Source organism: Ailuropoda melanoleuca, chromosome 3 (genome assembly GCF_002007445.2).
Source record: "Ailuropoda melanoleuca isolate Jingjing chromosome 3, ASM200744v2, whole genome shotgun sequence".
Lineage (NCBI taxonomy): Eukaryota > Metazoa > Chordata > Mammalia > Carnivora > Ursidae > Ailuropoda > Ailuropoda melanoleuca.
Genome location: NC_048220.1, coordinates 136,379,559 through 136,405,282, shown reverse-complemented (window position 1 = coordinate 136,405,282; position 25,724 = coordinate 136,379,559). Strand labels below are relative to the sequence as shown.

Sequence of the window (25,724 nt, the reverse complement as noted above, 5' to 3'; positions counted from 1 at the left end):
ATAAAAGTAGAATGGGATATGCCAATTGAATCCACACAAAGATTTGCAAATTTTCCTTAAGTGAAAATAACTAAACTTGTCATTCCATATTACTCGTTTGAATCATCGTCGGTAGAAAATAAACATAATGTGATATTTAACTAGAAAACTCATTATGCTCATTGGCAACAATCCCTACGTTAAAAATAAATGTCATCTATATAGAAAAGAAGCAGATGCCCATAAAAAGTTCTAGAACATAACTGCATGGAATGAACTAGTACGGAAGGAAAAGAAATCTCAAAATATAAAGTACTTTATTATTCCTCAAAGACCAGCACAGCCTGAAACGGGAAACAAAATACCTCAAATAAAGTTAGAACAACCAGGCTAGATACCCATCATTATCTGTCCCCTTTCCTTGAGAGGAAAATGGAAACTGGGCCTCACCGCACAGAGGCCCATTTGTCCCATCTTCCAAGATGGAAGCGTGAGAGGCCCCGTCAGCTCTGGGGGTGGCCTTCTGCTTCATGCCATCCTCAGATGAACCAAGCAACACATTTGTAGGTTACATTACACCAAGTTTGGATACCTGTTTCTGCTACCTCCACGTCCTGATAATAAAATATAAGGTGACGAAGACCTCCGGCAGCGAAAAGCTGATCAATTCTTTCAATCTGTGAAAAAGAAAAGGCAAGGTCACAACTTCATCCTGAATTAGAAACAATATTTAAATCAGGAGTTGCTGTCATCTTTCTTTTTCAGATAAAACCGCATCTAATGCAAACCATAGAGAAGGCATCAGATTTTTTGCAACATAAAAACCAAAGAGAATAAATGCCTCACCATAATAAAAATGTAATCCAACAAAGGAATTCAATTAATCATGAACATATTCGCTACATATACACATTTGAAAAGAGACTGTCTCTCTAGTTTTGCTAATTTCCGAAAGTGCTGAGCTGTTGAAAGCAGGTAAATATGGAAGTGTTTTGTTTTCACTCAATTGCAGATCAGAAAGAGAGAACATACCTTTCAAAACCCAGTCTAATACACTAGAGATAATTAATATTAAATTGTGATTTTCCCTGAAAAATGACAGAAGAACACACATGATTATGGAACTCTCCATCCAGCAGTAGTCCAGAACTTAGTCCGTGAGCTTCACTGGTCAGCTGGAGGACTGCCAACTGGTCTACCACCAATGGAAGCGGAAGCACTTCCTTTAAAGTCATTGGCACAATTTTAAATTCAAATTAGAAGAAAAAGGATAAAATCTACATGACCATTAGGATGGATACTGTCAAAAAGAACCCAGAAAATAAATGCTGTCAAGGATATGGTGAAACTGGAACCCTTGTACACTGCTGGTGAGGACATAAAAATGGTGCAGTCAGTATGGAAAACAGTATGGTGATTTCTCGAAATACGAATAGAATTACTCCATGATCCAGAAACTCCACTTCCGAGTGTACATCCAAAAGAATGAAAGCAGGGTCTTGCAGAGATATTTGTACACCAATGCTCACTGCAGCGTTATCCACAGTAGTCAAAAGATGGAAGGAACCCAACTCTGTTCATTAACAATGAATGGCGAAACAAAATGTTTAGCCATATACATGATAGAATATTATTCAGCCTTAAAAAGGAGGGAAATTCTGACACGTGCTACAACACAGATGAACCTTGAGGACATTTTGCTGCATGAAATTAGCCAGTCACGAAAAGACAAATACCGTATGAATTCACTTATATGAGGTGTCTAAAGTAGTCAAATTCACAGAGACAGAAAATAGAATAGTGGTTTTCAGGGGCCACGGGGCTGGATGGTTTGACGATATTGAGTTTCCGTTTCGCAAGACAAAGAGTTCTGAAGGTTGGTTACACAACGATGTGAACATACTTCACACTACTGAACTGTCTACTTAAAAATGATTAATGGGGTGCCTGGGTGGCTCAGTCGGTTAAGCACCCAACTCTTGATTTCAGCTCAAGTCTTAATCTCAGTGTTGTAGGGTGTGGAACCTACTTTAAAAAAAAAATGTTAAAATGTTTTACATTCTCTGCCATTACCACAATTTAAAATGTTTCCATACGATAAACTCTAGCCTGAAAATTTAACTGTGGAAAAAAATAAGCCCCTTTCCATTTCCACAATATTATAGACAGAACTACGATATATAGGGAAGAGCAAGTTGTCCTGTTTCATTACACTTCCTTGATTGAGGATGCTATGGGGCCAAGTGGGATGCCCTCGTTGAGATTAACTTCTAAGCCAAGACTATGAAGGAGGTATTTCCAATAGGCCAGTATTGAAACTCCTGCCCTTCTATGTTGTTTGTGGGCCCAAGCCAGGATGTTTTCTTTCAGCCTCCAGGTTTTGACCTTCCTGGTCCTGAATATGACGAGGCAGTTTAACTTGGGCTTCCTACAGTTCAGAAATTTTACTCATATATTCCACTTGCATGATCCCAAATCCAATGTCCGAATTGGGAAATAGGGCAGAGTTAAGCATTTCACCAGCGGAACAATCCCTCCACGACTGAATCAGGCAAGTGATTCTGTCTCCTTCTATGCCTCCATCTTGGGAGGATAATATTATCTACCTCCTGGCATTATAAAAATTCAGTAGGATAACAGATGAAAGTCACTTATTTGAGACTGACGCCTGGTAAATATTCAACAAACGTCAGCTGTGATGAGGAGGAGAAAAGGGAGGAAAAGGGCATTTCCTCAATCCCTGATTGATCCATCTTGTGGTTGAGCCATTTTAGTGTTATCCACCCCTCACTGTTGACTCCTAGTGACCTCACCAGAGTGACATGGTAGGAAGGAACAAAGCCAGTGGAATGCTGAAGCCAGCTCATACTGATTCATGACAGCCAACTGATCACAACTCTTTCCAACTAAGCCTTTAGTAACATAGTCTGGAATCATCCATGGTGGGAGTATTAACACCATGATAATCAGCAAACACTCAAAATAGTGCCTCCCTCTACCCTCGCTCAAAGCTGGTTGTTAAACATTTATAAGGGTACCACCAAATAACATTATCAATAGTGTGACACCCCTATCAACGGAAACATCTCACCCTCTCTCCCTCTATTTTTATGCCTAAAAACTAAAAAGGCAAACAAACAACAACAAAAAACATTCAGCAACCATCACAGCACTCCTGATATGCCTTTCTTGGTGCTCAGGAAATTATATCCCCCCATATTTTGATCTTCCCTCTCCAAAATCAAATCACACCCCAGATTTTGGAGGAAAATCATGGCAGAAAATGGAAGTTACATTCAGGAACAAAAGAAACCAGATTCAGCTGCCAAACCAAAGTCAAAATCAGGAAACTATGGAACAATTCAATCACCCATGTTAGAACAGGATAAATGCAAAACATAATAAATCAGAAGCAGAGAGGAGATTCTATTCTCCAAACTCAGGTTCCAAGATGGCGCCTGAACCCAGCATCATTGGATTCAGAAACATGCAGACATTGCTGTCAGAACCATGGGACTTAAATGACAGTTATAAGTACACCACTCAACAGGAAGAGCTGGAGAGCCCGTGTGTCAATCTGCCACCACCTGTACCATCAGAATGGAGTCTTGCCCATGTTAGAACAGACATCCCCTCTACAGCCCAACACAGGTCCTGCCATAGAACTGGGTCAATAGACTCTCTGTGCCCTCCATAATCAAGTCAGTGAGAACTCAAATGCATCTCACCTGATTCCCCTCAAGAATGGCATCTTCCACTTCGGTTTTGTCCAGGTCTATGCAGGAAGCTACAATCGCAAATAAGTAGTCATGCCTACTATCCAAATGTGCCCGTTTGGCTTCCTTCTCTTCCTTCAGTCTTTGCTGTAAGAAAGGAACAAAAATGTTACGTGACAACTACTGTTCTCAAATGGATGCATTTTATGATAATTTTCTGTGATTATTGCTTTTTCAAGTCTTGCGTATTTGGATAACAGACACCTTAATGGTAGCAGTTTTTATGTACTATCTTCCATTTTTAGAAATAATGTTATTCTATTATGAAGATAAGATATGCTCATTGTTTTTAAAATTCTATAATACACAGAAGTTAAAAGGGAAAAAAAAGAAAGAAAAATCATCTGCCATCCAGAAATTATTACTGCAATTATTTTGTTCTAAATCTTTACAGATTTCTATGCATACATAAACATTCAACAGACACACGAAAAAAGAGTTTCCCATTTTTTGCAAACATCCTTTAAGCCTTTAAAGTAATATTCTCCTACGTTATCTCCTACCTTTATTGTTTGTTTACAGATTTATATCTGGTCGTGAAATTGACTTCTGAATACCATTGCTTACCTTTAAACTGACTGTTAATTATAATACTAAGGCATGTTCAATATAACCAATGTGGGCAGTTTGAAGTGTATCTTTCCATACGCACTATGCCAATACAAACATATGCAAATGTATACATACATCTCTATATTATACTATAAAATTTTTCATGCATTTTCTTTTAATAATACACCACAGACCACATTCTACTTCAATATAGGCTATTCCTATCTGTGTGATAGCTGCAAAATATTCAGCAATATGGATACACCAGTTAGGACATCCTTAGTAACTAATTGTGTTTGCAGCTGCAGCATCCCACAGCTCTTTGGCAATAGGACCATGCCATGAACCTCCCCCTCTCTTGAATTTGGCGGGCCCTGTGACCAGTTTTCACCAAAAGAATGCACGGAAAGGTAAGACCTCAAACCCGGCTAGGCTAATCCTTAGGAGATCTTCAGTTTCTGCCTTTGTGCTTGGGAATGCCACCTGGGAACCCAGCTACCACGCTGGGAGAAGTCCAAGCCACATGGGGAGACCATATGGAAGAAAAACCAAGGTGTTCTGGTCAACAGCCCCAGCCAACCTAGCCAACACCCCAGAACCAACCTTCCTCCATGTGAGGAAGCTATCTTGGACATCACAACCTATAGATGACCGCAATCCAGCCCACTGCCATGTGAAGCAGAGCCACCACCCGGTTGAGCCCCATCACCCACATACTCAAGACAGGGAAGAATAGATCATGGTTGCTGCTGTGAGCCCTTATGTTCTGGTGTGGTTTGTTATGTGGCAGTAGATAACAGAGTAATCCTTGTAGAATAATTTCACTGATTGGACAGAAAGCAAATGGATGAAAAAGTTGATTGAGAAAAGAGAAATACAAAGATACTGACTATAAACTCTTCTTTCCAGAAACTTGACTACGAAGGAAAGGGTTGTGGTTCTAGTAGATAGAGAGGAATTTACAATCAAATAATTTGGGGGGGTGCCTGCCTGGGTGGTTCAGTTGGTTAAGAGTCCAACTCTTGATGTCAGCTCAAGTCATGATCTCAGGGTCATGAGATGGAGCCCCCCATCAGGCTCCGCACTGGGTGTGGAGCCTACTTAAGATTCTCTTTCTCTCCTTCTGCCTCTGCCCCTCCCCCCATTTGCATGCACACTCTTACTCTCTCTCTCTGAAGAAAAAAAAGAAAAAGAAAGAATTTTTTAAAACACAAGAAGAACTTAAAAAACAGTGATGAGAAAAAGCTGGGGATTTCAGAGGGGTTGAAAGGACATCTGTGGACCCATGCAACTAACATTTGTTTTCCAGAACCTGAAGGGACTGCTTGAAAAAAGAATTGGGGATGGAGGGAGGGATTAAGGTTTAAAAAAATAATAAACAATTAGCCTATTTTCTTGCCATTTCTCCCTAAAGGAACTAACACGTCCTGACATAAAGTATACGTTCCATAAACATCAAATAGAAGTAAATTTAAATCTGTTTTCAAATGTGGCTAGGCTAAAACAAGGACAATGTCCCATTGTTTCGACTGTTTTCTTCCTTCTTGGCAGGGAGGAATAAAAATGCTTTTCAAAGTGAACTCTCGGGGTTTGTACTAAATGGCTTCAGCAGCTTGAGAACATGGTGGGCAACCAGGGGAGCCAAGAATCGGGCATGAAAATAAGATGGCCAATGCTGGGTAGCGACAAAGAAAGAAAAGAACCAGAGAACCAGAAGAGTTAGGATGTGAAGCAACTGAAGGCTTCCAGAGAATAGAGAAACTGAAATAAGACTCTACCATGGCAACACATTCTCTATGACCTGATTTTATAAGACTCCAAAGGGGGAAGAAATAGATATATTTTTTTTTCTTCCATATCCTAGTGGAGGAAAGGAGAGATTGGTCCCTAAAACAGATCGCTAATTATTCTATTTTTACTTAAGTATCACATTAGAAGAAAAATTCCAAAGAAGTATCATGTGTACAAAGTGAATTATCAATGTGTCTTTAAATGTTTTCAGAGCTACGCTAAAAAGCATGTTAAGCAACGAATATGTTCTTGCATAAACTGATTGTTCTGTCTCTAAAGACAAGTAATATGAAGCAAGTCCCTCGAGCCACGTAGAGGAAAGACCACACACAAGTTTGTCGATCTCAACTCTCACTGCCGTATCCTAAAGTATCCTGGTATAACGAGGGAATTGGTTTTTTACTACCACTAGAAGTCAGTAAGGTCAAACAAATATTTAGTGACCAGATTGGAGCACTGTCAGCCCATACACTTAGGCCTGCAGCTTTCTGGCTGCTACGGAATGGCAGCAACCAGCAGTCAGGGGACTGGCTGTCTGAAGGTGGCTGTCCTGTCGGCCTCCATGTTTCAACATGGAGAACACTTGGAGAGGGAGGGTGGAGTGGGATGAAAACAGCAAGAGGTGGAGGATGGAATATTTTTTTAAGAGTCACATTAAAATTGTTTTGTGTTGCATGAACAAGCACCAATGGATGGGGGTAGGGAGGCGCCAGGAAACCTATCCGATGTCCAAAGAAATCTAGAAAGTAGTCAAACATTTCTGCCATTTGGTGACAAGATACGCTGTGGCCACCCTACAAGAAAAGGGGAGCTAATGTGTTAGCTCACAGGAAACAAGGGCTGCTGTAAGGCCACCAATGTGGACCAATGAGCCCTGGATGTCAGAGGGGTCCTGGGTTCCGGTCTCGGCTCTGCCATTTGCATCTGCCAGTCAACCTCTCCAGAATTCTGTTTCCATAACTCCAGACTCCAAGCAGGAGACCAACCGACTGCTAAGTGCCATTGCTTCTCTACCGTCAGAGCTCCTTCTCACTGGGTCAAAAGTTAATATGGACAAGAGACGTGAGGTTTTAAAGTAGGAATCCCAACAAAGACCCAAAGCGTGTGCTTTCATAATAAAGCTCTGTGACGTTTTCTCATGACAAACCTACCCATTCAATGTTTTTTAAAACACTAACTTTTGCCTTTGACCCTACAGTTCAGCGCAAGTCTGCATGCCTGTATATAGACCACACACGTATCATTTTGGCCTCAGGTTGACAATCGCCAACTATAGGAGAGACCTTACTCTCATCTGTAAAATGAAGATACAGGTCCAAACGTGAAAGGTAATTGTGAAGGTTAAAGTGGGAGCAGTCTTGAGACAATAACTAAGTCAACCAGCACTTGAATTAAAATGGCTGAATTAAAATTCAGGAGGAACAGAACTTTTCAATAATAATGTTTTAATTGTACTAATGTTTAAACTCCCTCCAGTCTTAGAAAGCCCAGCTCTGTCGGCAGGTTTGTCTCAGACCCGGGTCTACCCCAATAACATCACTGGCAGCCGGAAGTGAATGTCAGGTCTAGGAGCCCTTTTTGTGGCTGAGCAGGGACACCCATTTCCCCAACCCTCCTGACAGTGTCATTTCGCTCTATTTGCCCAGCGGCAGTGCAAGCTACGGCTCTGCCAGTCATCAGTCCCTTACTGTGCTTAGGTTTCATTGTCACAAAAGCCCCATGAAGTAGACATTTCTATCTCCACACAAGGAACCTGAGACTATGGACCATTAACAATTTCCCAAAAGCACACAGCTAAGTAAGTGGCAGGGCTGGGCAACCAAGCCCTGTTGTTTTTGAGGGCCAAGCCAAGACATGATTGTCCCAGGCAACTAAGAGTTTTGCATCCATTCAAACTGATATTTCAGAAACACTGTTTCTTTAAATTTCCACTCAAGGATTATCTAGGGCACTCTTGGGGGGATCCCCATATACATTGCATGGGTTATAGAAGGAGCTGTGCGTGTGTGTGTGGAAACTGGGGTTAACAGGCACCATTTTCTGAGTTATACCAGACATTTTAGTACCAGTATGGACTGGTGTCCAGTTGGCTCCCAGCTGGCATGCCCAGAGTCCAGCTCTCTCATCGCACTCCTGTGTCCCAGCAAATGGTAACCTCCCATCCTCAACTCCTAAAAGTGCCTAGAAGGTGGGCTCCCTGCTGGGGCAGCCAGTAGGCTGGACTCCACGCCTTCCCCACTGTTGCTGCTTTTGCCTGAACAACTTCACTTTTATCTATGTCATACTGTATACCTCAGGTCTTCACAGGACACCTTTGCACGGCGAAGTGTATGGGGTCCAGAATGAGTTCTGCAGCCAAAAAAATACTTGTTTAAAAAAAAAAAATTTTCCAGGTGACATGATTAGCCTGTTGCAGGTCTGAATGTGAGAAAGAGAAAGGGATCTGCTTCACTGAGCGTTAGCTGCATATCTTTGAATGAATATATTTCTATTTTCTTGATTTGGGTGTTAGGTTCTTTTTATGTATACAGATTCATACAGCAATGTAACAAACATGGTAGAGGAGAGTATAATCTAGATTAAAATCCTCACTGGAGATAACTGTAAATGTGAGTCCCTGAATTACAGGTGAAACTGCTTATCTTAAATCACCGAAGTGAGTACCTCTGAGACTGATTCTGCTTTGGCTCTCAATATCAATCCCAAGTCCACAGATAACTAATCACTAGATGAAACATAGCACCAAAGAGGCCAAGGACATGGGTTTGATCATCTCAGGCCAGTTAGCTTCACCTTATATCACCTTCCCTAACTGTGGATGAATCAGGGCAAATCCATGAGCGGAAGAAGAAATTATTCAAAGTGTATGCCCAGCTGAAACGCCTCATTATTGGTAATCTGCCACATGTATAACCTGATCCTTCTCATCTCCTAAGGGTTAAAATAAAATGAATATCAACCGAATTTCATCATTCCCACAAGAGTATCAGCTCCACAAAGAGGGACATGTTCTATTTTAATTTTTGCAATATCCCCTGTGCCTAGAACAGTCCCCAGCACATAGAGGAGCCTCAATTGATACCTAATGAGTGGATAAATTAACCAAATTAATCATTTACAAGCCACTCTCAAGTAATTAAGGGCTGGAACACATTATTCTAGCACAGTCTGAGCCCATGATTGCAGGCTCAGAATTCAGTCAATAAGCTCCTAGGTCTTCAATGCTGTTGTGTCTCGAGTATAAACCACTGCACAAAATCCTACCATTAGTGTGGATTACAGCTCTCCCTCAATTTACAGCGCATATAACCAAGCTCACTTCGCCTATATCCTACAACGTGTTGAATGACGAAACCTGACGGAAGTGGTTCTCCTGCTCACTTCCACAGAGGGACCTCTCTTTCCAGGTCTTCCAACAAAGAAAAGCCTTCCTCTTTTCCAGCATTTTCCTTTTGACCCACATGGCCCCATTTCCTCTGGGAACGCCTGCTATGCGGTGCTTCCTGGAGCATCCAAACTTGATCTTTAACTGGCTGGGAGACCCACAACCCAGCAACTCTCCCCTCCTGACTGTGCTTTTCAAATCTTGCTTCCTCTTACCCCCTTCTTTTCATTTCTCCTGGTGAAGGGCCACACATGCAGAGGAAGCGCGGCACCTCCTTCCCACCTGAAGAGCGCTCCGGTGAAGTGGTTTCTGGATGGGAAAGACACTCCACGATGGCTAATCCCACTCACAGCAGGTGCTACAGTGAAGCCCTCCTTTATACAAGGAGAGCTGCGCTCCCCTCATTGCAAAGAGATAGCACTTAAACTGAGAAGATCCCAGCTGTCTTCTTGTCCTAAAAGTTCTGGAATCTTGTCTATTTTCACTGGAGTTCTCAGGGCCTCCAAATCTCCCCATTTACTCACTCCCTTATCTGTCATTCTTTCCAGGCCAGTAAAAGTTCCCCTCTTTACCTTTTACTATATGTGGATTTTTCACCCAAATCGATCCAAAACCTGCTGGAGGGATCACCACACCATCACCACAACCTTCTCTGCCCCTGGCATTCCATTATCCACATTCTAACTTAAAGTCTGTTTTCTGCACACCAAATTGTGGGATCTGATCAAAGGTCCTTAGTGGACCTACCCAGGGCCACATATTCTATCTTCCTTCCCACCCACGGTGGTTTTACTCCAAATCAGGAATACCTCTCTTGTGGAATTCCAAGAGTTCCCTCTGGCTGCAGGGGCCATATAATTCAAGTAGCCATATAATTTCACCCACAAGCTAAAATATATGGTGCCACCGTTCACATTACCTATGGCACAGGAACAAAATTCAAAAATTCCCTTATTCAACACAATAAACCAGAGCATTTAAAGCTGGCTGCTCATTAGAATCATGGGGAGTTTTAAAATAACTGATGCCTGCCTCTACCCCGAAACTCTAACTTATCTTGTCCCAAGGGGGTCCTGAGCACTGGTATTTCCCAGGCGATTCTCACCTGCAGCCCAGCCTAAGAACACTGCTCCAAAGGAAATCATTCTATGAACTGATCATGACTGATGAGTATGACCAGGTTCTCACTTGAGGTAGGAACTCAACAGAGAAAGTCCAGAGGCATAAATTTGGGATCCCTCCAACTCCAGACCTCTTTTTTCCTTCTTGTTACTGGCATGATGCCAACACCAACTGTTAGCACTAGCTTCAGCTCTAAACTTCATGGGGCCCGGAAGTGCTCCCGCCTGCCCGTCATGGAACGCAGAAGCGCCTGGCACAAAGTAGGCATTCAACAGATATTTGTGGAATGGATGGATTTTGCACTTGACCGCACTTTCCGAGGGTCTAGCTACGGCGTGATTATGACGTGGGCACCTTGAGCATTAACTCGATCAGACTCAGGAATATTCAGCTGAGCATTAACAAGCAGTACCTGTCCCCTCCCCACTCCCCAGCTGAAACCTAGAGCCATTCACCTCCCGAGCTGCAAGAGAATTGTTTTCATATTGTATACTGGATTGTATGTGTGAAATGTGTTCCCCAGCCAAACATGCCTGGGCCTGATGAACAAAGGACACTGAGACCCTGCTTGGCTCTTTTGCCAGAGGATAACAAAACCCACACCCTTTGAGCTTTCAAAAGATATCTGAGACCAAAGGTTCTTTTCCATCTTGGTTTCTACCCACGCACTCCCAAGGGAACAATGGTGGCCCCGCCTCATGGTTTCTCAGCAGGGGACGGCGTGGTGCCTCCCCCAGGGGCCTGGCCCTTCTCTTCCCCCACAGTCTCTATGCACCCCCCATCACTGTTTAGAGAAGCCTGGCAATCTGAAATTCGAGGAGCAACAATATTCCCTAGCACAAGCGCATGCAGGGCAAAAAATAAACAATACACATCCCTGAAGAGAGCAGAGAACTAGTCTCCATTTTAAAATCAGCTTTGCAATTAGGTGAATTTAAGTCAAGAGGACCATCATAAATCTTTCAAGTTTTCTTCTAGAAGTCCACAAAGTCAACCAGCAAAATTACGTATTTCAGTTTAATTTTAGAGAAGGAAAGAAAACAGAATCCCTAAGTCAGGAACTCATGTCTGTTGTACACTTGTAAGTTTGCACTGAACACTGTTCATCTTCGAGAAAAGCAGAAAGAAGATAGACATATCTGGGCCATATTTTTATACATAAGTGAGTGAATACATACAGAATTATTTCGGGTTTTTTCATGGAAAACACTTGTGTTTATTACACAACAGAAAGGATGTATGGCTTCACTTTTCTAAACCGAGGAGCTTATGGTACTTTGAGTTGTTAATTTGTGTGCATAATCTGGATAAAGTCAATTATTATATTACAATAGCCTAGTTGTAAGATAACATCATTGCAGTTAATAGTTCCAGACCAAGGTTCTGGACATAGAGATTATAGTTTTTATGTTAAGTAGCTTTGGAATCTTTGTCATTATTTAAGGTCACAAAGTTGTCATTTAATAAATTGTCATATCAGTGCACTATATAGAAAATGTATAATTATTTACACAATACACTGCAACCTTATTGAAGTAACTCTGTTAATCTCATTCTTCAGTGGGGAGAACAGAACCAGCACCCAAAATATATAAATGAAACCCCCAAAAGCTTACTCCCAAATGGTAGCTCGTGCCAAAGAAGAGTATAATTCATTAAACCTACATAGTCAAGATACAAAATTATCGATTTTAATGTTTTAGACTTGATAGTAAGATACAGGAAAAATATTCAGACACACAAGAAGTTTAATTCATTCACTTTATTAACTAAGCATAAAATTAAGGCCTATCAGTGCCAGGCTCTTGCTAAGGGAAGGCTATCTAAAACTGGGAAGCCCATCACCCCTGTCCTCCAGGAACTCACAATCTAGTGAAGGTAGAGGATATGTAGACAAATGTCACTTTTCTGCAGTGACAGGACAAGGGCACTAGGGGACGCAGAAGCAAGGTGCTGGGAGGGCTTCTCAGAGGAGGCACTGCTGGCATGGGGTCTTAAAGAATGACTGTTCGCAGGCAAACAAGTTCCAGAGCTCGGCTGGAAGACACTGACCTTGGAAAGGACGCATCAGAATGGTGGGGCTGGGGAAGTGGAGGGTAGCTGGTGGCCGGCCGGGTGCTGAGCAATGCAGAGACTGCATCCTTGCTGTTTGGTGGTGAAAGAGCAGGTTGCAAGGGAGCCAGAATCATCTGGACTCCTGGGGATTCACAGGAGACACAGAGATAACGCCCCGAGGAAGCATGGGTTAATGTTGAGAACAGAGTCCTAGAGCAAACTCCACTTTCTTCCCACAGCAACTGTCTGCGGAAGAGGTTCCAAATCCCTTTCTACATTTGCATAATAAAAACTGCTGAGCTGAGCCCTTTGCCAGGGAAGCTCATTCTTCAATGTGATTCCAAAGGCACATCCTTGCATCTCACGGTCAGTGACCTCATTTCCAGGCCTACAGAAAAGGGGGAATGATTCCAAAGAGCCTAGAAAATGTGCCGCCTAGAATCTGCCGTAACTATCTCCCATTACCAACCAAACCGTCCAGGTCTGAAAGAATGCAAAGTCACCAACGGGCCCTGCAGGCATTTCTCCCCCTCAGAGCAGCACGGTGCACGTTCCCCAAAGTTGCAGCACAGATCCCTACAAGTAGTTACTGTTGGGGCGGCAATGTGCACAAGAGCCCAAAGACACAGTCCCTCTTTTTTTTTTTTTGTATTTGGAATATCAACATGTAACCTTACGAACCATCCAAAAATTAGTGAACAAACACATTTCTCACAATCTCATCAGAATGTGACTTTGAATTGTTTTTAGGTATTTTTCCACCCAGGTGTGAAGTAGGATCATCCAAGACCCCCTGGCAAGTTCACGGACAACAACTCCTCACCGTTAAAATGCGGGTGATGCTCTGCTTCCAGAGCTGTCTCCTACCGATCCGAAACATCATAGACGCCTATGCATCCGGTGGCCAGAGCTCTTCCTGAACGATCCTCGAACTCGGGGAGGCCTCCTCCTCATCCAACAGGCTTTCAAGTGAAAACTCTGAAGGATCAGGAGTTCACCCTCACATTTCCACTTTGCATGTACTAGTCACCATGTGTGCACAGAATAAGAATTCCAAGCGCACCTATGCTATTCAAGGTTTCCTTCTAGAGGCTCTCCCCTTGGGCCTCTCCTCTGTTCCAAAGCCTGTGTTGTTAGGGCAATACTGTTGACAGCCATACAGTTTAACCGTGCCTCTCGGGCGTGTTTATCAGCCAATCAAAGCACCTGAACTCCTGGGTTACAACACTCCTGATGGTCTTTTAATTCTAGACGCTGCCCAACAGGAAGCCTGGAGTCAATAGAGATATTTAAATAATTTCTTTGAACAGTGAGAAACTTCAGACCGTATCAAATAGAAAGCAGAGAAAGCCACTGAATAAATTGCTCAAGTCAAGAATTTCAGGATTACTTTGCCTCAACAACTTTGTGTGCACGATTAACTGCCAGCATTGTGACTAATTGTGACTAATTGTCAGATAGGCTAATTGTGACCCAAAGGAGCCATTCTCTCCCCACAAAGAACGGAAGCCTATTTCATATGCAAATAGCAAATGATGCCCATAAATTACTTTTGCTCACCCAGTTGCAAAAACAAATAAACCAAGGTAATTTATTCTGTGTGACTAAACATCTTGATCAGCCTTACTGGGAGCACATGAATGGGAAACCACAGCCAGAGTGACTTGAGAGATCTAATATGCATGGTTTCTCTCATCGAGAAGAATAAAAATCAGGCTGGGCATGTTAAATCTAGGATTTAGACCCTGGAGTTCAAGTCTCAGGAACTCAAATCCCAAAGTTAATCAGGAAATAGGGGACTCATCCTGCTAATATTCTGCTAACTAACCTTACAAGACTGACTGGAAAGCGAAGATGTTAATTCGGTTTTAAAACACCTACTGCTGGGGAGCCTGGGTGGCTCAGTCCTTAAGAGGCTGCCTTTGGCTCAGGTCATGATCCCAGGGTCCTGGGATGGAGCCCCACATCAGGCTGCCCGCTCAGAGGGAAGCCTGCTTCTCCCACTGCCCCCGGCTTATGTTCTCTCCCTCTCTGTCAAAGAAATAAATCAAATCTTTAGAAAAAAGAAAACAGAATACCTACTGCTAATTTGGAGGCTAATCTGGTATTTGAACTTGGGAGATTCACCTGGTCAACACCAACACTAGGGCGTGGCCTCCACGTGTAGGGTTAATATAAGAGACAACACTCAGACCTGAATATTATTTGGTAATCAAAAAACTAGAGCATAGGAAGTTAGAGTTTGTTTATGGGACATTTTTTAAATCAAACTCTGGGTATTGGCGAGAGGCTGTTTCCTGTTCTAATTGTGAATGAAGATGGTATCTAGACTACAAGTCATTCTCCTCTGCGTGGTGTTAAAAGGTCACCAGCAAATAGCAGCATTTTCTCATCCCTCTTGCTCAGCATCTTAGTATCAGGCCCAAGAATCCTCAGTCAACGCATGACCTCTGGACAGAGGTTACATTTCATTATATGTCTGCTAATCTTTCATTAGTTACATTACATGGCACTTCCCTAATGCTATGTCAGGCACCATCCTTGTTCCAGCAGCCCATTTACAACATTATCTCTTTGGGGAGAGTTGCTTTCTGGAAAAATTTCCACAGATGGCTGGTGGCATTCATTTTGTGTTTGGCAAGCGTAACCATGGCTCTCTCGAGGTTTCGTGGTAAAATGCAAAGTCTTCCAACCTCTATGCCTGAATTTCAAACCCCCTTGGGCACGGCAGAGTGTCCTCAGGGATCCCCTCGAATGAAGGAGGCTGAGAACTGTCATTAGCAGCACAAAGGCAAAGCACAAGGCTGAATCTACATCTGACCATCTGCCCCCTCATTGTCGGCCTCAAATAAAATTGATTTCTGGTTGCTGGAGAAGAGTTATCAAAATTACTTGGAGGAAGACTCAGGAGGGTTTCTGTAGGAGTAGTTTCCACCATGGAACATTGGGCAAGACTCTTCCTACAGGAACTCTCTCTCAGGGTCTCTCCAGCTCTATCTGGGCAGACAATGCACTCTTCCCAGTTGAAAATATTGGCCATGAACAAATCTTAAATCAGACGTAATGAGAAAATATGAGTGGACAACGGGCCTCACAGGGGCAGGAGACTTCATCCAGAAATCCAAGTACCTTCAGGCAAGGTTTAAAGTTCCACTTTCATTCATTCATTTATTGCTTCATTCCTTCATTCCACAAATGTCTGTGAGTGCCTTATATGGGGCAAGGCTACTACACTACATATGAAGCATAGAGCAGCTAATTAAAACACCTTAATCAACAGCAAAAAAATTAATTGTGACACGCATAATTATTTTATGGAACACTCAAAGAGAAAGATAAAATGGTGCCAATTAAACTTAAACACAAACTCAATTTTAAGATGCATTCTGAAATCGTGGAGTTAAAATGTGAAATATGTCCATCTCAGAATCAATGAAAAACCGTCATTCCTGCCTTCACTGAGGGAAGATATTAAACAAATAGCATAATGATAAGTCTATAATTACAAATACGATATAAATACAAATTGTGAAACATGCCTTAGAAAAAGAAGAGAAGGTACGAGCTTCCCTTGGATCTGTATTCTGTATGATCATGTTGTGCTCACATTCCTGAACCCTCCATCCCTGAATTGTGGAGAGTCACCTACTTTGGGCCTTGCAGCCTTGTGTGTACAACCTGTGCCATGTGATGATATAGAAAAGTGCAAGCGTTGAGGTCAGACAGACCTGGATTTAAATCCCAGCTCTGTCCTCTTCCAGCAAGAGGACATCCAAGCTTTTGTGTCTTAAGTTGTAAAATAGGAAATAAACCCACCTGCCCAAGAAACTTGTGATGATTTAATTCTACATAAAATTCCAGGATCCTCACAGTCACCTCATAAGTGAAAAATAAACTATATTTTTTGATTGCAAAAAAGTTAGAACTACAATTAGCGATAACAGCAAGGCAGGGGAGAAGTTTCCAAGGAATTGAACATAACCCACAAATTCCAGTCTAGCGCTGCTTAGAAAGTTGTGTCTTTTTTTTTAAGATTTATTTATTTATTTATTTNCATCAGTCCCTTACTGTGCTTAGGTTTCATTGTCACAAAAGCCCCATGAAGTAGACATTTCTATCTCCACACAAGGAACCTGAGACTATGGACCATTAACAATTTCCCAAAAGCACACAGCTAAGTAAGTGGCAGGGCTGGGCAACCAAGCCCTGTTGTTTTTGAGGGCCAAGCCAAGACATGATTGTCCCAGGCAACTAAGAGTTTTGCATCCATTCAAACTGATATTTCAGAAACACTGTTTCTTTAAATTTCCACTCAAGGATTATCTAGGGCACTCTTGGGGGGATCCCCATATACATTGCATGGGTTATAGAAGGAGCTGTGCGTGTGTGTGTGGAAACTGGGGTTAACAGGCACCATTTTCTGAGTTATACCAGACATTTTAGTACCAGTATGGACTGGTGTCCAGTTGGCTCCCAGCTGGCATGCCCAGAGTCCAGCTCTCTCATCGCACTCCTGTGTCCCAGCAAATGGTAACCTCCCATCCTCAACTCCTAAAAGTGCCTAGAAGGTGGGCTCCCTGCTGGGGCAGCCAGTAGGCTGGACTCCACGCCTTCCCCACTGTTGCTGCTTTTGCCTGAACAACTTCACTTTTATCTATGTCATACTGTATACCTCAGGTCTTCACAGGACACCTTTGCACGGCGAAGTGTATGGGGTCCAGAATGAGTTCTGCAGCCAAAAAAATACTTGTTTAAAAAAAAAAATTTTTCCAGGTGACATGATTAGCCTGTTGCAGGTCTGAATGTGAGAAAGAGAAAGGGATCTGTTTCACTGAGCGTTAGCTGCATATCTTTGAATGAATATATTTCTATTTTCTTGATTTGGGTGTTAGGTTCTTTTTATGTATACAGATTCATACAGCAATGTAACAAACATGGTAGAGGAGAGTATAATCTAGATTAAAATCCTCACTGGAGATAACTGTAAATGTGAGTCCCTGAATTACAGGTGAAACTGCTTATCTTAAATCACCGAAGTGAGTACCTCTGAGACTGATTCTGCTTTGGCTCTCAATATCAATCCCAAGTCCACAGATAACTAATCACTAGATGAAACATAGCACCAAAGAGGCCAAGGACATGGGTTTGATCATCTCAGGCCAGTTAGCTTCACCTTATATCACCTTCCCTAACTGTGGATGAATCAGGGCAAATCCATGAGCGGAAGAAGAAATTATTCAAAGTGTATGCCCAGCTGAAACGCCTCATTATTGGTAATCTGCCACATGTATAACCTGATCCTTCTCATCTCCTAAGGGTTAAAATAAAATGAATATCAACCGAATTTCATCATTCCCACAAGAGTATCAGCTCCACAAAGAGGGACATGTTCTATTTTAATTTTTGCAATATCCCCTGTGCCTAGAACAGTCCCCAGCACATAGAGGAGCCTCAATTGATACCTAATGAGTGGATAAATTAACCAAATTAATCATTTACAAGCCACTCTCAAGTAATTAAGGGCTGGAACACATTATTCTAGCACAGTCTGAGCCCATGATTGCAGGCTCAGAATTCAGTCAATAAGCTCCTAGGTCTTCAATGCTGTTGTGTCTCGAGTATAAACCACTGCACAAAATCCTACCATTAGTGTGGATTACAGCTCTCCCTCAATTTACAGCGCATATAACCAAGCTCACTTCGCCTATATCCTACAACGTGTTGAATGACGAAACCTGACGGAAGTGGTTCTCCTGCTCACTTCCACAGAGGGACCTCTCTTTCCAGGTCTTCCAACAAAGAAAAGCCTTCCTCTTTTCCAGCATTTTCCTTTTGACCCACATGGCCCCATTTCCTCTGGGAACGCCTGCTATGCGGTGCTTCCTGGAGCATCCAAACTTGATCTTTAACTGGCTGGGAGACCCACAACCCAGCAACTCTCCCCTCCTGACTGTGCTTTTCAAATCTTGCTTCCTCTTACCCCCTTCTTTTCATTTCTCCTGGTGAAGGGCCACACATGCAGAGGAAGCGCGGCACCTCCTTCCCACCTGAAGAGCGCTCCGGTGAAGTGGTTTCTGGATGGGAAAGACACTCCACGATGGCTAATCCCACTCACAGCAGGTGCTACAGTGAAGCCCTCCTTTATACAAGGAGAGCTGCGCTCCCCTCATTGCAAAGAGATAGCACTTAAACTGAGAAGATCCCAGCTGTCTTCTTGTCCTAAAAGTTCTGGAATCTTGTCTATTTTCACTGGAGTTCTCAGGGCCCCCAAATCTCCCCATTTACTCACTCCCTTATCTGTCATTCTTTCCAGGCCAGTAAAAGTTCCCCTCTTTACCTTTTACTATATGTGGATTTTTCACCCAAATCGATCCAAAACCTGCTGGAGGGATCACCACACCATCACCACAACCTTCTCTGCCCCTGGCATTCCATTATCCACATTCTAACTTAAAGTCTGTTTTCTGCACACCAAATTGTGGGATCTGATCAAAGGTCCTTAGTGGACCTACCCAGGGCCACATATTCTATCTTCCTTCCCACCCACGGTGGTTTTACTCCAAATCAGGAATACCTCTCTTGTGGAATTCCAAGAGTTCCCTCTGGCTGCAGGGGCCATATAATTCAAGTAGCCATATAATTTCACCCACAAGCTAAAATATATGGTGCCACCGTTCACATTACCTATGGCACAGGAACAAAATTCAAAAATTCCCTTATTCAACACAATAAACCAGAGCATTTAAAGCTGGCTGCTCATTAGAATCATGGGGAGTTTTAAAATAACTGATGCCTGCCTCTACCCCGAAACTCTAACTTATCTTGTCCCAAGGGGGTCCTGAGCACTGGTATTTCCCAGGCGATTCTCACCTGCAGCCCAGCCTAAGAACACTGCTCCAAAGGAAATCATTCTATGAACTGATCATGACTGATGAGTATGACCAGGTTCTCACTTGAGGTAGGAACTCAACAGAGAAAGTCCAGAGGCATAAATTTGGGATCCCTCCAACTCCAGACCTCTTTTTTCCTTCTTGTTACTGGCATGATGCCAACACCAACTGTTAGCACTAGCTTCAGCTCTAAACTTCATGGGGCCCGGAAGTGCTCCCGCCTGCCCGTCATGGAACGCAGAAGCGCCTGGCACAAAGTAGGCATTCAACAGATATTTGTGGAATGGATGGATTTTGCACTTGACCGCACTTTCCGAGGGTCTAGCTACGGCGTGATTATGACGTGGGCACCTTGAGCATTAACTCGATCAGACTCAGGAATATTCAGCTGAGCATTAACAAGCAGTACCTGTCCCCTCCCCACTCCCCAGCTGAAACCTAGAGCCATTCACCTCCCGAGCTGCAAGAGAATTGTTTTCATATTGTATACTGGATTGTATGTGTGAAATGTGTTCCCCAGCCAAACATGCCTGGGCCTGATGAACAAAGGACACTGAGACCCTGCTTGGCTCTTTTGCCAGAGGATAACAAAACCCACACCCTTTGAGCTTTCAAAAGATATCTGAGACCAAAGGTTCTTTTCCATCTTGGTTTCTACCCACGCACTCCCAAGGGAACAATGGTGGCCCCGCCTCATGGTTTCTCAGCAGGGGACGGCGTGGTGCCTCCCCCAGGGGCCTGGCCCTTCTCTTCCCCCACAGTCTCTATGCACCCCCCATCACTGTTTAGAGAAGCCTGGCAATCTGAAATTCGAGGAGCAACAATATTCCCTAGCACAAGCGCATGCAGGGCAAAAAATAAACAATACACATCCCTGAAGAGAGCAGAGAACTAGTCTCCATTTTAAAATCAGCTTTGCAATTAGGTGAATTTAAGTCAAGAGGACCATCATAAATCTTTCAAGTTTTCTTCTAGAAGTCCACAAAGTCAACCAGCAAAATTACGTATTTCAGTTTAATTTTAGAGAAGGAAAGAAAACAGAATCCCTAAGTCAGGAACTCATGTCTGTTGTACACTTGTAAGTTTGCACTGAACACTGTTCATCTTCGAGAAAAGCAGAAAGAAGATAGACATATCTGGGCCATATTTTTATACATAAGTGAGTGAATACATACAGAATTATTTCGGGTTTTTTCATGGAAAACACTTGTGTTTATTACACAACAGAAAGGATGTATGGCTTCACTTTTCTAAACCGAGGAGCTTATGGTACTTTGAGTTGTTAATTTGTGTGCATAATCTGGATAAAGTCAATTATTATATTACAATAGCCTAGTTGTAAGATAACATCATTGCAGTTAATAGTTCCAGACCAAGGTTCTGGACATAGAGATTATAGTTTTTATGTTAAGTAGCTTTGGAATCTTTGTCATTATTTAAGGTCACAAAGTTGTCATTTAATAAATTGTCATATCAGTGCACTATATAGAAAATGTATAATTATTTACACAATACACTGCAACCTTATTGAAGTAACTCTGTTAATCTCATTCTTCAGTGGGGAGAACAGAACCAGCACCCAAAATATATAAATGAAACCCCCCAAAAGCTTACTCCCAAATGGTAGCTCGTGCCAAAGAAGAGTATAATTCATTAAACCTACATAGTCAAGATACAAAATTATCGATTTTAATGTTTTAGACTTGATAGTAAGATACAGGAAAAATATTCAGACACACAAGAAGTTTAATTCATTCACTTTATTAACTAAGCATAAAATTAAGGCCTATCAGTGCCAGGCTCTTGCTAAGGGAAGGCTATCTAAAACTGGGAAGCCCATCACCCCTGTCCTCCAGGAACTCACAATCTAGTGAAGGTAGAGGATATGTAGACAAATGTCACTTTTCTGCAGTGACAGGACAAGGGCACTAGGGGACGCAGAAGCAAGGTGCTGGGAGGGCTTCTCAGAGGAGGCACTGCTGGCATGGGGTCTTAAAGAATGACTGTTCGCAGGCAAACAAGTTCCAGAGCTCGGCTGGAAGACACTGACCTTGGAAAGGACGCATCAGAATGGTGGGGCTGGGGAAGTGGAGGGTAGCTGGTGGCCGGCCGGGTGCTGAGCAACGCAGAGACTGCATCCTTGCTGTTTGGTGGTGAAAGAGCAGGTTGCAAGGGAGCCAGAATCATCTGGACTCCTGGGGATTCACAGGAGACACAGAGATAACGCCCCGAGGAAGCATGGGTTAATGTTGAGAACAGAGTCCTAGAGCAAACTCCACTTTCTTCCCACAGCAACTGTCTGCGGAAAAGGCTCCAAATCCCTTTCTACATTTGCATAATAAAAACTGCTGAGCTGAGCCCTTTGCCAGGGAAGCTCATTCTTCAATGTGATTCCAAAGGCACATCCTTGCATCTCACGGTCAGTGACCTCATTTCCAGGCCTACAGAAAAGGGGGAATGATTCCAAAGAGCCTAGAAAATGTGCCGCCTAGAATCTGCCGTAACTATCTCCCATTACCAACCAAACCGTCCAGGTCTGAAAGAATGCAAAGTCACCAACGGGCCCTGCAGGCATTTCTCCCCCTCAGAGCAGCACGGTGCACGTTCCCCAAAGTTGCAGCACAGATCCCTACAAGTAGTTACTGTTGGGGCGGCAATGTGCACAAGAGCCCAAAGACACAGTCCCTCTTTTTTTTTTTTTGTATTTGGAATATCAACATGTAACCTTACGAACCATCCAAAAATTAGTGAACAAACACATTTCTCACAATCTCATCAGAATGTGACTTTGAATTGTTTTTAGGTATTTTTCCACCCAGGTGTGAAGTAGGATCATCCAAGACCCCCTGGCAAGTTCACGGACAACAACTCCTCACCGTTAAAATGCGGGTGATGCTCTGCTTCCAGAGCTGTCTCCTACCGATCCGAAACATCATAGACGCCTATGCATCCGGTGGCCAGAGCTCTTCCTGAACGATCCTCGAACTCGGGGAGGCCTCCTCCTCATCCAACAGGCTTTCAAGTGAAAACTCTGAAGGATCAGGAGTTCACCCTCACATTTCCACTTTGCATGTACTAGTCACCATGTGTGCACAGAATAAGAATTCCAAGCGCACCTATGCTATTCAAGGTTTCCTTCTAGAGGCTCTCCCCTTGGGCCTCTCCTCTGTTCCAAAGCCTGTGTTGTTAGGGCAATACTGTTGACAGCCATACAGTTTAACCGTGCCTCTCGGGCGTGTTTATCAGCCAATCAAAGCACCTGAACTCCTGGGTTACAACACTCCTGATGGTCTTTTAATTCTAGACGCTGCCCAACAGGAAGCCTGGAGTCAATAGAGATATTTAAATAATTTCTTTGAACAGTGAGAAACTTCAGACCGTATCAAATAGAAAGCAGAGAAAGCCACTGAATAAATTGCTCAAGTCAAGAATTTCAGGATTACTTTGCCTCAACAACTTTGTGTGCACGATTAACTGCCAGCATTGTGACTAATTGTGACTAATTGTCAGATAGGCTAATTGTGACCCAAAGGAGCCATTCTCTCCCCACAAAGAACGGAAGCCTATTTCATATGCAAATAGCAAATGATGCCCATAAATTACTTTTGCTCACCCAGTTGCAAAAACAAATAAACCAAGGTAATTTATTCTGTGTGACTAAACATCTTGATCAGCCTTACTGGGAGCACATGAATGGGAAACCACAGCCAGAGTGACTTGAGAGATCTAATATGCATGGTTTCTCTCATCGAGAAGAATAAAAAGCAGGACACTTAAGGCTGGGCATGTTAAATCTAGGATTTAGACCCTGGAGTCCAAGTCTCAGGAACTCAAATCCCAAAGTTAATCAGGAAATAGGGGACTCATCCTGCTAATATTCTGCTAACTAACCTTACAAGACTGACTGGAAAGCGAAGATGTTAATTCGGTTTTAAAACACCTACNTAACCTTACAAGACTGACTAGAAAGCGAAGATGTTAATTCGGTTTTAAAACACCTACTGCTGGGGAGCCTGGGTGGCTCAGTCCTTAAGAGGCTGCCTTTGGCTCAGGTCATGATCCCAGGGTCCTGGGATGGAGCCCCACATCAGGCTGCCCGCTCAGAGGGAAGCCTGCTTCTCCCACTGCCCCCGGCTTATGTTCTCTCCCTCTCTGTCAAAGAAATAAATCAAATCTTTAGAAAAAAGAAAACAGAATACCTACTGCTAATTTGGAGGCTAATCTGGTATTTGAACTTGGGAGATTCACCTGGTCAACACCAACACTAGGGCGTGGCCTCCACGTGTAGGGTTAATATAAGAGACAACACTCAGACCTGAATATTATTTGGTAATCAAAAAACTAGAGCATAGGAAGTTAGAGTTTGTTTATGGGACATTTTTTAAATCAAACTCTGGGTATTGGCGAGAGGCTGTTTCCTGTTCTAATTGTGAATGAAGATGGTATCTAGACTACAAGTCATTCTCCTCTGCGTGGTGTTAAAAGGTCACCAGCAAATAGCAGCATTTTCTCATCCCTCTTGCTCAGCATCTTAGTATCAGGCCCAAGAATCCTCAGTCAACGCATGACCTCTGGACAGAGGTTACATTTCATTATATGTCTGCTAATCTTTCATTAGTTACATTACATGGCACTTCCCTAATGCTATGTCAGGCACCATCCTTGTTCCAGCAGCCCATTTACAACATTATCTCTTTGGGGAGAGTTGCTTTCTGGAAAAATTTCCACAGATGGCTGGTGGCATTCATTTTGTGTTTGGCAAGCGTAACCATGGCTCTCTTGAGGTTTCGTGGTAAAATGCAAAGTCTTCCAACCTCTATGCCTGAATTTCAAACCCCCTTGGGCACGGCAGAGTGTCCTCAGGGATCCCCTCGAATGAAGGAGGCTGAGAACTGTCATTAGCAGCACAAAGGCAAAGCACAAGGCTGAATCTACATCTGACCATCTGCCCCCTCATTGTCGGCCTCAAATAAAATTGATTTCTGGTTGCTGGAGAAGAGTTATCAAAATTACTTGGAGGAAGACTCAGGAGGGTTTCTGTAGGAGTAGTTTCCACCATGGAACATTGGGCAAGACTCTTCCTACAGGAACTCTCTCTCAGGGTCTCTCCAGCTCTATCTGGGCAGACAATGCACTCTTCCCAGTTGAAAATATTGGCCATGAACAAATCTTAAATCAGACGTAATGAGAAAATATGAGTGGACAACGGGCCTCACAGGGGCAGGAGACTTCATCCAGAAATCCAAGTACCTTCAGGCAAGGTTTAAAGTTCCACTTTCATTCATTCATTTATTGCTTCATTCCTTCATTCCACAAATGTCTGTGAGTGCCTTATATGGGGCAAGGCTACTACACTACATATGAAGCATAGAGCAGCTAATTAAAACACCTTAATCAACAGCAAAAAAATTAATTGTGACACGCATAATTATTTTATGGAACACTCAAAGAGAAAGATAAAATGGTGCCAATTAAACTTAAACACAAACTCAATTTTAAGATGCATTCTGAAATCGTGGAGTTAAAATGTGAAATATGTCCATCTCAGAATCAATGAAAAACCGTCATTCCTGCCTTCACTGAGGGAAGATATTAAACAAATAGCATAATGATAAGTCTATAATTACAAATACGATATAAATACAAATTGTGAAACATGCCTTAGAAAAAGAAGAGAAGGTACGAGCTTCCCTTGGATCTGTATTCTGTATGATCATGTTGTGCTCACATTCCTGAACCCTCCATCCCTGAATTGTGGAGAGTCACCTACTTTGGGCCTTGCAGCCTTGTGTGTACAACCTGTGCCATGTGATGATATAGAAAAGTGCAAGCGTTGAGGTCAGACAGACCTGGATTTAAATCCCAGCTCTGTCCTCTTCCAGCAAGAGGACATCCAAGCTTTTGTGTCTTAAGTTGTAAAATAGGAAATAAACCCACCTGCCCAAGAAACTTGTGATGATTTAATTCTACATAAAATTCCAGGATCCTCACAGTCACCTCATAAGTGAAAAATAAACTATATTTTTTGATTGCAAAAAAGTTAGAACTACAATTAGCGATAACAGCAAGGCAGGGGAGAAGTTTCCAAGGAATTGAACATAACCCACAAATTCCAGTCTAGCGCTGCTTAGAAAGTTGTGTCTTTTTTTTTAAGATTTATTTATTTATTTATTT

General features: G+C 42.8%; 1 protein-coding gene across 1 annotated transcript in view; it reads right to left on the bottom strand.

Annotated features, from left to right (window-relative positions):
• DNAH5 (dynein axonemal heavy chain 5) overlaps positions 1-25,724 on the bottom strand; it is a 278,502-nt gene that overhangs the window by 204,913 nt on the left and 47,865 nt on the right. The window contains exons 2-3 of the mRNA XM_034657084.1: positions 3,708-3,842; positions 572-656 (exon numbers count right to left, since the gene is read on the bottom strand). Of these exons, the coding sequence (XP_034512975.1) occupies positions 572-656; positions 3,708-3,842 (220 nt within the window). The remainder of the gene's footprint in view (positions 1-571; positions 657-3,707; positions 3,843-25,724) is intronic.